Source organism: Meleagris gallopavo, chromosome 8, assembly GCF_000146605.3.
Source record: "Meleagris gallopavo isolate NT-WF06-2002-E0010 breed Aviagen turkey brand Nicholas breeding stock chromosome 8, Turkey_5.1, whole genome shotgun sequence".
Classification (NCBI taxonomy): Eukaryota; Metazoa; Chordata; class Aves; order Galliformes; family Phasianidae; genus Meleagris; species Meleagris gallopavo.
Window position 1 is genome coordinate 22147967 of NC_015018.2, and position 12840 is coordinate 22160806.

General features: G+C 47.1%; 1 protein-coding gene across 1 annotated transcript in view; it reads left to right on the forward strand.

Moving 5' to 3' along the window:
* FBXW4 (F-box and WD repeat domain containing 4) overlaps positions 1 to 10499 on the forward strand; it is a 47817-nt gene extending 37318 nt beyond the window's left edge. The window contains exons 8-10 of the mRNA XM_031554476.1: positions 9032 to 9172; positions 9352 to 9493; positions 9733 to 10499. Of these exons, the coding sequence (XP_031410336.1) occupies positions 9032 to 9172; positions 9352 to 9493; positions 9733 to 9849 (400 nt within the window). The 3' untranslated portion in view covers positions 9850 to 10499. The remainder of the gene's footprint in view (positions 1 to 9031; positions 9173 to 9351; positions 9494 to 9732) is intronic.
* Positions 10500 to 12840: the final 2341 nt, after the last annotated feature.

Consider the following 12840-nt stretch of genomic DNA (forward strand, 5'->3'; position numbering starts at 1 on the left):
TAAGAGCCCTCTAATTTCTCGTTCAGTTTTTCTCCCTCTCCTGAGCCCTTTGAAAGTGGCTTTACGCCGTCACTGACACCAAACTGACACTTTGCGTTTCCCCACTTCTTGTCCCTTTATGGCAACAGATGTTGAAATTTTGTATCCCTTTTATCTGTCCCTCTTTGCCCTCTTCCTGTAATTAGGTTTCCCTTGTTAGCAGTACAAAGTGGCCCGGTTTGCTGCCTGGCCTTTTGAGCCATTGTGTCTGAGCACATTTTTTTCCTCCTCTTTCGGAAGAGTTCCTTCCCCCTTAAGTAATAGGCAGGGTGTGGGCCAGAGCTGTGGCTTTTTCTTGTTTCTTTGTTCTCCATTTATCTCTGCCACCTTTTTCAAAGGGATGGGGAGAAAAAGACAGAGAGTGCGTGGAAAGGGAAGATACAGTGTTTCATTTCTTGACCGTCAGGCTCCCCTGATCTTCAGGTGTTCAAGGCAGGTCCTTTGATGTCTGCATGTTTTGGGGTGGTGGGAGGTAGAGGATTCCTGAAAGTGGCTTGGGAGTGGAGGAGAAGGGAGATTCAGGTGTGTGGCTGGTGCCCTCAGCAGAGGGGTGGGCTGCTGAGCAAGTTGGTAATCCGTGTTTGCCTCTCATGCTATTCCCTGTAAGAGGCAGCATAAGCAGCTGGCTGAAGTTTGTGTGAGCTTGCTGCTGCTTGATCTCTGGTATGTGTTTCCATGGGACCTTGCTAGGTTGCGTCTGTCTGTGAAGTAGGGTGGGCAAGAATTAGTTGCTGTCTCTCAAATCTCAGTGTATGTTGATCTGCATCCACTTTGGCAGCTCTTAAACCAATTGAGTGAAGGAACCTGAGCACAGTTGTCAACAAGGAGGGAGAGCTTTAAAGCTTTTGCTCCCTGTGCTGTTCTTAAGCAGCAAGTGTAATGTGACAGCTGCCTGCTATGTAGCACTGGTTGTGCACTGTGCACCGTAAGTGCTAGGCCCTGCAAACGTGGACCCAAAGCAGACTTTGGTCCTGGCTTCATTGTGTACTTGATGTATTTAAGGGCTGAATTCTTTTTCTGACTGCTATATGAGGTTTGTAAGCTGTTTGGGAACTAATGGTAGAATCTGATTGCTGCTGGTGCTTTCCTGTTTAACTCCAGTCCTTCTTGTCTTTGTGTCTTATTGTACTCAGATTTTCTGCTCATAGAAGTAAGTAAATGAAATGAAGATCTGCAGAAGTAGCTCTCGGTTATAAAATGTGCTAAGCTTTTTTTCTAGAAGCTTGGTCTAAAATGCAGAAGTGTCGTGTTCTAAAGTGAGTTATGTAGAAGAGTGCTCTCTTCAGAGCTTTTAACTTCAAGGTTTAAACAAGTTTGAGATCCTCTACAGCTTCTCACAGGGGAGCAGAGGGACAGCACTGATCTCTGCTCTCTAGTGACAGCCACTCTCTGGGAACGGCATGGAGCTGCATCAGGGGAGGGTCAAGTTGAGAATTAGGATAAGGTTCTGCAGCAAAGGGTGGTGGGCCTGGAACAGGCTCCCCAGGGCAGTGGTCACAGCACTGAGCTGCGGGTGTTCAAGAAGTGTTTGAACAGTGCTCAGACATAGGACTGGGATTTTGGGTGGTCCTGTGTGGAGCCAGGAATTGGACTCGATGATCCTTGTGGGTCACTTCCAGCTCGGAGTGTTGTATGATTCCAATTTAATGACAGAGGTTTGGGTGAAGGGGAGCAAACAGACTCAGAACTGAAGTTCCTAAATCAAAAGGAAAGGTAACTGTCTCCAAAAAGGGTGGGGAGTCTGCTTCATCCAGGCATTAAAACTGGATTTATTTAGTCACAGAGTAGTGGATGGATATCTCAGTGGAACCAGGAAAGATGAGTGGTAGGAAATATTCTGGCACTTATAATAGTTTCACAGGATTTGGGGGACAGAAGAATGACAATACCACACTGTTAGATGAAGAATCCCTTCTCTTGCCCTGCTTTTCTATGGATTTATCACACAAATAATCTTTCTTGATGAAAACATTCTTTCCAGGCTTTGTGTGAAAAAGGCACCACGTTCTTTTTAGGCTTGAATTTCTTTCTCAGTATCTCTGTCTTGGCTGAACAAAGTCCTTAAATCACAGTAAGTGATTCAAAACTTGTCCAATAGTGAGCTAAACTGCTTTCTGAGCTGTGTTTGCCTGAGATAAGTGAAAGCAAATGTGAACCTTTGACTGCCTCCTCTCAGCAATGGGATGATCCACAGGTAACTGCCCTTCCTCAGATAGCTTCTTATTCTCTTTTTCTAGGGCAATCCTGCTTATTTATTGCTGTGCTGTTTCCTCTTCCCCTCTACACATGACTTTGTTTACTCTTTTTAAAGCATTAGTTTTGAGTGTTCCCATTAATATCTACTTTGGTTAAGTGGGAACAAAAGTGTTGTGCCTTCCTGAAATTCAAGGGAAAGGGGTTTGTGATGTGACAGTCTGAAGTCTATCATAGGGACATTTTAGTCTTCAGGCACACCCATTCTTGATCTGTTCATATTAAATTAGTTTTGCACAATGACTGTCGTGTTTCTATTTTGGTGCTCAGAGCCATTCCCTCTGCAGTAAGGTCAGCAGAATGGGGAGCTCAGTTGTAGATCTAGGCAAAGGAAGAGCAGGTCTCTCTCCTTGGGAACTGCTCGCGCTTGTGACTTGAGAAGCAAGACTAGAGGCAAACTGTTCTCTTGCCTTCAGGCATGAATTAATCCTTTGACAAGGCTGCAATGAAATTCCTACCCCAGTTCTGCAGCTCTAAACTGTGGGATTAGTTTTCCTTGCTCTGAGATCTCAGACCTTGTTGGAGGCAGGACGCCTTCGACAGCCAACTACTTGAGCCAGTGCTGGAGGAGGCTCACTGCTATAGGGTGCTTCTTAAGCGCTCTCTCCTGGATGAGTGCTCCTCTTAGCAGTTTTGTGGTCAGAGCACTGTCTCTTGGTTTATAATGAATAACTTCTGTCTGATCTGCTTGTGCAATGTATTTCCTGTGGTATGCATGTGGTCTAAAATCAGTTTTGGGCCTTGTGGTTCTTCACTCATTTTCTTTTTACTTTTTAACATCATTTTTCTCAATCTTTTGTCATGTAAGCTGGACATTCTCTGCCTTCCTTTTGTTAAGAGGACTCTGGTGCATCTTAACCCAGAAGTAAAACACTTGTGAGAGGAAGAACATACAGGTATTTATCTGAGATCCTTTTCTCCCCACTGCAGTTGTGATTCTCTAGCACTGCGGTTGAGTGTGAGGCCAGCTCCTGCCCTTTGGATGTTACATGTCCAGGGCATGCTGTGGCCTTTGCTCTCCTGTTCAGGCGTATTTATGACAACTTTACAAGGCCCTGAACAATTGGAGAGCGCGGGTGGGGGCTGGACACTCCAAATGCATCAATCAGTTTCATCCCTCTGAGCCAAAGTAAAAGCAATCTTTATTTTTCCCTGGGTTGAGAAAGAATCAACAGAGGCAAGAGAGAAGAATGGGAAGGAGTGAATGAGGAACCCCCTCTGCCACTGGCTAGTAGTAGCTCATTTAAACAGATGGCTTTGTTTTGATTTGGACTCTCCATTTTTTTGTCTCTCCACTAAAGGAGGCCTGCAGAGCTCAGTCCAGAAAGGGAGCAATACAGCCTCCTGTTCCCACACAAGTGGGGCGAAAGGCGAGAGGCTTTGAGAATTCCCTGCTTCTTTTCCTTGCCTTCCTCTTTTTCTCTTCCCTCAAGAAATCACAGTTTGAGAGAATTCCCCCCTGCTCCTCCCGTTGGAAAGAAAGACAGAGAAGACATTCTTGACATTCTTTGCAGAGAAAAGGGGTTAAATGTCTGAATTTGGGGGTCACCATGTTATACAAATTGCAATCTAATCGTTTTTACAAGAACACACGTGTGCTGAGAAAAGGAGCCATGGACAAGAAAGAAAAGGGGGCAGACAACTTTTTTTTGTCCTATCTTTTTTTTTCTCTCCCCCCAAGGTTTTGGACTATTGTCATGTCCTGTCTCTCTACCCTCCTCACCCCCGAGAGGGAGAACATTGGTTTTATAGTTAAATTGGTCCGTAAAGCAGAAGGGCTTGGTGCCATTTCTGTTTGTTTTCCCAAATAAAAGCCCCAGCAGGGTCTCTTTTGCACCGTTGTGGCTTTATTTGAAGAAACTGGCTTTTTCCCATAGCCCAGCGTGTCAGTTTATCCTCTGAACTTAACCTTACGGGAACCCGCACAACAAAAACTCACAGGGTCCCCGAGCTGGAAAGGTAAAGAAATTGTATCTTTTTATTGGACCATTTAAAGCGTGTGTGGGCCAATTCAGAGAAAGCAGAAGAAAAGAAGGCAAAACTCCCTCTTCTGTCTCTTCCCCCCCGACACAATCTCAAACCATCGTTGGTGTCATTCCCCCCTACTGCCTCAAGGCCCTTCAGCTGTGTTGGGGAAGCTGAGAGAGGCATTTCTCCTGAAAATCACTTTAAATCACTTATAATGGCATCTCAGAGCCATTTCACATGGAGGTCACCCCCAGAATTCCCCAGTCCTATCCACACCTCCCTGCAAGAACCTTGGCCTAGTGCCGAAGTAATCTTGGGGTAGGATAATTCTGTGAAAAACAGCTTTGCCAAATAGCTCTGTTTCTCCCTGTGTATATTTGTAGATGTTGCTTAACCAAGCCTTTCTCTTCTTAGAATAACCTGCTGCATCCCTTGAGTCTAGCCCCAGGTGCAAAGCACCTGGAAGAGATGACAATTTAGCCCTTCCCTTCTGTTTCGGTGTTCTCTCCAAATTGGATGACAGGGGTTGTACAAATGCTACAGTCCAGATAATTGTCTTGAAATGGGTTTTGTTTCCTTTCTCTGTTTGATACCCTATTCAAATATCCCACTGTTTAGAATAGAACAGTGCACTTTTCAGTATTTATTTATTTATTTAAGTAAATGCTTCCCAGCTGGCTTGCTGGAAGTAGATTTTGATGCTAAAATATGCGTATGGAGCAGTGCTTGGTTTTGGCCTACTTCTGTGCAATGGCTTCTCCTCTCTGATGGATAGTCACAGCTCACAGATGAGGTTTCCAGAGCGAATGAGTTATGTCCTCAAATTCAGGCATATCTGTTTTCAACAGATGTTCTGAATTCAGCAGATTCCTAGAATGCGTTTAATACTACACTTGTTTGCTGTGTATTTGTGTAATATCAATGCTAGTGAATCAAGTTTGACAAAAATTTAGGGTGGGGAGAAAACTGTGTATTGTTTCAACCCAGCTTTTGGATTGTAGTTCACGTACATCAAAGATAGCTGGCCAAGACCTGAAGCAATTGGACAGAGTGCAGGTAGGGAGCTGCAGACTTCTTCAGAGCTCCATCTGTCAGCAAGGTCTCAGGGAAATCCTGAATTCTTATGGTCATGCAAATGATTATTTTTGCTTGGGAAGCTGTAGATTATTTCAACTTTGTAGTCTTTTTTTGTGCCTCTGAGTAGGTGTCCACTGCCCAAATGAGTTGTTAGAAAACTATTGGAGATGTGCTGGTGTATCTACTGCTTTTTTCTTGCACCTTGATAGGTCATCCTGATCATTTTTGGGTTTTCAGGCAACAGGTGTGGGTTTTTGCCCCCTTTGGAAATGGAAGCTGGTGAGGACTGGGTTTTGAAGGCAGGGAGTAGTTGGGATAATGAAAACTGAAGAATTTGTAGGCACTAACTTGTGATCCTGAAACTGGTACACCCATGGTTGCAGAACATTTCCTTCCCAGCCAAGGCTCAGCATGGTTACACATGCTTGGAGGATATGGGGCTAGCTCAGCATGGTGGCCTGGTTCCTGAAATTGCTGGCCCAGAGTCACATAATTTGCTGAAAAATGGGAGAAATATTAATCATATTCAGTGTCTTTATTTATTTTAGTGTACCCTTGCCAAAACTTAGCTCTTTCTGGTTTATGTGTCCAGTGTGCAAGACAGTATGATTTTCCCCTGGTGTCAGGTTATAAGCTTTTCACTGTAGCAACTAATGTGTTGCTTCTGTAAACTGCTAAAGGGCTGCTGCTGTAAGTAGGGGCTGGACCTCCCAGCTGAAAGCTGTCTTGGCTGACCTATTCTTAGGGCAGGAGGATTGAACCGATTAACAAACAAGCAAAACAAGGTCTCCTTGCTGCAAAGTGACTTGTATGCATCTATGCTGCTTTTCTGCCTACTAAGGAAAACTAATCCTGGTGGGGATTTTGTTTGTTTTCTTTTCTGTTGTCTAGGCTGGAAGGGAATTGGAGGAACTCCCGTTGCTGAGGTGCTTGGGTACCACTAGTGGTGAGGTGTTAAGGCATGGTGAAACACTGGAGCAAGGCACCTGGATGGTGCTCAGCATAGTGCAGGAAAGCAGGAATACAGTCTCTCTGGTTTTTCCCCGGGGTTCCTTGATGTTTAATACTGCTTTTTTTTTTTTTCATTTGGAAACATTAACAGCCTGACATTAAAATTTGCTGCTGTCTTGCAGCACTGCATCCTGAAGCCTGGTCTGGGGACACAGGAGACAAGCTTTTGTGTGGCCAGGCTCAATCTGGATGTAATGAGAACTTGCCAGAGGTGGGAGCATGTTAGGAGACCCATTTAAGGCACCAGAGAGGAAGAAGAGGTGCTCCAGCACATAAAAGATTCCTGGATGTTATTCAGCATCCTGCTACCTTTCCTTAGCACAGTGCCTCTCCATGCATTTTAAAAGTGTAGTAGTAGGGAAAAATGATGGAGGGTAAATAGTACAAACAAGTGTCAGCCAGGTAGCACATGTTCAACAAATGTGCTGCTGGGTAGAGTTGTCTGTGCACAGCCACTGAAACAGCTCATTTCCTATGAGCTGCTCCCTGCTTTTCCTCTGGCAGCAAGCAGAGGACTCAGGTTGGGCAATCTGTCTTCTGCTTCTAGCAAGTAGACCAAGGGCTCATGATGGAGAGAGCAGCTGCTTCCTCTTTGCATGTCTTCTGACACATGTCCACACATACGGCTCATAGGATCAAACAGGTTGTGTGGAGGCCTTGAGAACAGCATTATGCCTGTCTGTCTGTCCTGCTGACTGTGCAGAATGGCAGATAGAGTGGATCAGTGCACTTGGAGGGGCAGGGCAGCGCCAGAGCTCAGATGTCCAAACCTCCCACACCCCGTAGTGAAGCTGGAGGACACATCTACTTCAGCTCAGACTGAATGTTCGACCTCCAGATCTACAGGTGCAGGTGCAGAGTTGCAGCTAGGTTGGTCTGTAAGTAACCCTCCAAGGGTTAACGTATTGTGAGAAGGTTGCAAAGGCCTGATGCCTGGAATCCCCTCGATCCCTTGCCTAAAGAAGTACAAAGTCCAATAAGCCAGCACCCCTGGATTCGTGTTGGGGGGGATTAATTCATGCACTTGATGTTAAAGCTTGTCCGAGAGGTTTGCATGGGGGGGCCATTGCTAGGGCTGGTTGGCCTCTCTAAATGGTTGCTAGGGCCCTGGCATCAAGGGCCAATGTAGCTGCCCACAGCCACGGTCACGGAGGGAATTACACAGCCACAAAGAAATTGTTATTCTACATAATCTGCTCTTTGGAGAGTGACTGTGGGGAAACAGGCTGGCCCCAGCATGCCGCCAGCTCTGTGATCATAGAAGCGTGCTGGCTGCAAAGATCGGCCAGGGCTCGCCTTCTGATCTGGGGACACCAGGGCTCGAGGCGCTAATCTGCTTTATCAGCGATTTCTGTCTCCTGACACAAAGGTGTTTACTTGTTTTAACATCTCCTGGGACTCTATTTCTCCTTTTGTGTGGTCTTTATCCCCCGACGAGGGCTTTAGCCCAGATTACAGACAGAATTAAGGCATTTGGCGATGTGCCTCAGAACTGTGTGATGCTGGATCAAGGAGCAGAAAGTAACAAAATAATGGTGGGAAATGCTGGGAGTGACCCCACGGCGGGGTTCGTGCTGTCGGCTTTCAGGACCGCTTCATTGTCCTGAGAACCAAGCGCCTGTTGGAGAGGGCGGCCGTGTGGCAGGGTTGGAAAAGCAGGTGCTTCGAGGTTTATTGTGTCCAGCATGTTTGATGTAAAGGGTGTGAGGAGGAGGCGGAGGAAGAAGAGGAGGGTTTGCAATAGGTGGCCATCTCCAGCAGCTGGGCAGATTGTCCCCTCTGTTCCTGAGAGTCTGCTATGGACAGGTGTTGCTGGCTGCTGGGGTGGTTGGAGTGTTAGTGGAGACAGGCTGTGGCCTGTGCCCTAGGCAGTGCGTAGTTTCATGGGACCGAGAGAAGGGCCTCAAACTTCTCCCAGCCTTGCTGGCAGGCCCCTTTTAGAGTGGTCCCTCACCAGGCAGCTGCTGCTCCTAAACATGAAGAAGCAGCTGAGTGATATGGCCACAAACTTTGAACTTCATGGGGATTTTGTTTGAGCTTTTCCACAGCAAGCAAGGAATTTTAAAAGGACAGGGGGGAGGCTAGCCTTTGGGAAATCATCTCCAGAGCACACCTAGGGTGGCTCTCTTGGCCTGTCATGTTCAGCCCCAGATAAGGTGTTTGCATCATGCAGCATAATGTAACAAGGTGAGGAAGAGCAACCATGGTGACCAGGAGCAAGAGTCTGATTTGGCTGTGGATCTGAGCTGTGTGTCAAAGATTTCGCGAAATACCCTAGCAGACAGTGTGCTAAAGAACAGAATCTGGGACAGAGTCAACCAGAGGAGTGGCTGCTGTGGATTATCTGGAGTTGAGTATCATTTCCCATGGAAATGGAGCCTCATCATTCAGCGTATTGGTCACTTTTCCCAAGGAAAATGATCCCCTGTTGCTAGGGGTCAGCTCTACCTTGGCTGATACCTTATTATGACCAGCTGTGACTCCTGCTAGTCACTTTCCTTGGCAGTTTGTAGCTCAACCAGTAACAGAAGCTGGAGGAGGAAGAGCAAAGCTGTGCAGGCTGTTGCGTTCTGTTAAATCGCAGAAATGAGATCTAGGAGATTTCTGTGACATCTCTGCTCTGGCCTACTGGACTGGAAGGGCTCTCTGCTCTGAATGATTCTTTAATCATGTTTCATTGCAGCGGTCAGCTGTTAACCTGCTTAGGGACTGACTTTCACCATGGAGCTGGAGTGCTTGATGTCTTCTATGAAACTCCCTCCCTTCTCCTCTCATGTGGGTATGACACTTACATCCGCTACTGGGACATACGGACCAGCACCAGGTGAGCCTATCCTGCTGGCATCTGGGGCTTGTGCAAGGATCCTCTGGGCTCTCCTTGTGCAGTGCCTGGGGATGTGCCTGCAGCTTGGTTAGCTGCCTCAGGCAAATGGGACCTCAGTTCCAGTCCAGGCGCTGGGTGGTGGAGGCTCAGCTGCTCTCTGTTTTGTGTTGTCATTGCAGAAAATGTGTCCGGGAGTGGGAAGAGCCCCATGACAGCGCCTTGTACTGCATAAGGACTGATGGGAACCATATGATTGCAAGCGGCTCTTCCTACTACGGAGTGGTGCGCCTCTGGGATAAGCGGCAGACTCAGTGCCTGCAGGTGAGGGCTGGTTGGAGGCCAGGCAGCAGCAGGGCTTCTGGCTCATTCTCTGGCAGCCAGGTACCCATGTCTCTTTGAAAGAAGAGAGAGAGGCTGCTGAGCTGTCTTCGGACTGAGTCTACCATGGGAAGCCTAACTTTTATTCCTGCTTTGCTAGGCGTCTGACCATTTGGGCCTGAGAAACCTGTTGGGGTCTTTGACCCCTTCTTTGAAAAGCTGACTCTCCTGTTTTCTTGCAGAGCTTTCACCTGTCTTCACCCACCAGCAGCCCAGTGTACTGCCTCCGTTTCAGTACCACCCATCTGTATGCTGCCCTGGCATCAGCCTTGCACGTCCTTGACTTCACAGCTTCGTGAAGGGCATCGTAACTGCTGGTCACCCCAACTCAGCAAAGTTGACACTTGGTTCAGGGAAAAGCAGTGCAGGAGAGGTGAGAGTGGCCCCAAGGCATCTATAGAGATTCTTTGCCTGCCAAAAGGCTATATTAAAGAGTCCAAAAGGGGCAAGGCTTAACAACTTCATCTGCCCCTTAGTGGAAATAAAGGCCAATTGTCCTTTACATTTTTTATTTTGTGCAAGTCAGGGTTTGTAATATTATCTGTTCTTGTTTTGTTTTGTTTTGTTTTTGGGTTTTGGTTGTTTTTTTTTTAATTCTCCTGTGGACATATTTGAGGGGCAGGTTGAGCCAGAATGCCCTATCAGCTTGTATGCTGGTCAGGTTGAGATCAGCCAAACTCTGAGCCATGTGAAGCAAGTCTGTGTGTGGGGTACACTGATTTGGCGGAAGGGAAGGTGCCTGGAGCAGGGACTCCTTTTCACCTGTGCTTGCTCTCTTGACAGCTGCTTGTGCTGTTCTTTTCAGCCAAGAGAAAGAATTGAGCTAAAAGGCAGAGCCAGCCCTGCTTTCAGTGTATGCCTCCCCTAGCTGGCCATCAGGTCAGGCAGTGCACTTGGCAGGGCTGAAACAGTTGTATTTTGCTAAATAAAACTCTGAAGGGAAACAGAAGAGAGTGTTTGTTTTGTTTCAAGTCCCAAAGGAGCTGTGATGTTATCTGCTGGTTGTAGAGGAGACTGGCCCTGTTTTCAGACAAACTGTATGTCTGGAGGATCTCTCTCTGGGTAGATGCTGTGGCACTTCTGTGTTGAAGGCAGTTGCTGGAATCTTGGCTCTCTTACCACTTATTCAAACAAGAAACAAAAGCAAGATCAGTAACTCACTTGCTACCTGCATACAAGCAGCAAACTGGGCTAGTGCAAACACCAAGGCCTTGCTGTGACTTACTGGGATTCTGTAGGAACATCTAAGAGGGCTTAACTTTTTGCAACGGCCTTCTGAACCTGACCAGGACTGAATCTCCCAGCTGTAGCTTTCATGTATTCTGTGCTGTCTCAATGATTGTGGATGTCTGTGGATGAGTGCAGCATTGTCTGGTCCTCCTCGGAAAAGGAGGTGCATGAACTGTATTAGGCTGTGAGTTTGGGTATCCTGGATAGGTGAAGGAGAGTTTTTGTATCACAAGCTGGCAACACCTTTAGGGCAAAGCAGCCAGCATGGTGCTTTGTTAGGACTTGAAAGGCAATTTCTGCCTTCAAGAGGCTGCTTTTCTCTTGTGATCCACAGTGATTGGAAGATGTATGCTGGAGCCCCTGTTAGAGCAAGGAGGGAGTGGAATCAACTAGATTCTCATCTGCTTTAAGACAGCCCTCCACTCCCAGTGGATGTGAGACAGCAGCTCAGGGTGCAAAGTAATTGGCTTTGATGCAGGATCATATTCTCACAAAGCTCTTTCCAGCACAGCTTCCTGTCACAGTTTGTGATCCAGCTCTGCTGACAATTATGCCAATTTACTGCCAGCTTCCGTGTAGCTACTGTGGTGCCACATGTTCTCCTGGAGTCTAAGTGGCAAAATAGATATCTAAGTGCCCCAGGCACTGATCTACTGCTGTAAAATGATGTCACTACTGGAACAATCTTCCATCTATGCAGATCTGTAAATCCCAAAGACAGCTGGTCCAGGATAATGATTCTGGAGAAGACCTCTGGGCTATAGGTAACATGGAGCCAATGTCCAAAAGACAGAGCTTTGTGTCAGGAGCTGCTAAATACTGTTGCTGTATTGCTTGGAGCACTTCAGGCTCTGCATGTGAGAAGAGCTTTAGGTACATGATCAGGCATGAGACACAAGACCAGAGAGATGGCAGAACTTGGAAGTGGGGAAGAAGGTCTGTGTTTTCTCAGATCCTTCAGTGTTCTAGGTCCTTTAATGAAATAGCAAGTGGGGGAGGAGGGATGGAGATATTAAATATCTCTGACAGAGTCCCCAGAGAGAGGCTCTGAAGGATTGGGGTTAATATTGGGTGGAAGGAGAGGTACTTTATTGCACTGGGACTTGGGCAAGGCTCAGAGTAGGAATGAGCATGTCAGCAGATTATGTGAACAGTGTCCCTGGTGCATCCTATGACAGACGCACCTGCAACATTGCTGCTGCCAGTCCTGCCATTCCCCTTCTGCAGCCCGTTGGTGGATCCTGCACTTTTCTGTCTGCTCTTAGGTTCTTTCTGGTTGAAACCTAGAGCAAAGCTGCAATTCCATGATGGTGCCAGCACTGGCTGGTTGAAGGATGCACCCTCCCACCTCAAGTGACATTAAGGAATGAGAAAACCAGAAGTGGGGCTTGGCACACTGCTTCTGCTGACCTCTGCCTGTCAACGGTGCCTTGGGAAGACTTGGGTGCAGATGGGAGCTAAAGTTATGCAGCAGGGAGGGTATAACTGAGGATGTCAGCAAGGCTCTGAGGAGTTTATGTGATTTGAAAGCAACGCTATGCTGGAAGCTAATAGCATGCTCACTTGGATTTGTTGTGGGCAGAAGCTGTTCAAATTTGAACTGGGGATGAAAGGACATGCAGAAGTCTAAACACAAGGATGGTTGGTGCAATGAGGACAGTAGCCAGCTGAAGGGTGAGTTGTAAAACCAGCATTGATGGAGTTGTCCCCATGCACAGGGCGCTGTCTTTACAGTGAGGCTTACACTGGGACAGGTTGGGGCCCACTCCTGCAAAGGATGTGGTTCAGCTACCCTTGAGTTGGCCAATGGCTCCTGTCACCACATTCACCTCCATGTCATGCAAATGAAGGCAACTGCATCTGAGTTCCTTCACTCTGCACAACAGCCCTGTATCCTGCACGTCACGTTGCACATGGCTGGTCATGAGAAGCAGCTCTTCACCTTTTCATATGCTGTGCCTGCTCAAGCCTAAACACTGAAGCTGTCTGCAGAGAAACCAGAGTCACCAGAACATCCTTTTAACAGCATGGAGGACCCTGTGCAACAGCACAAGAGGGAG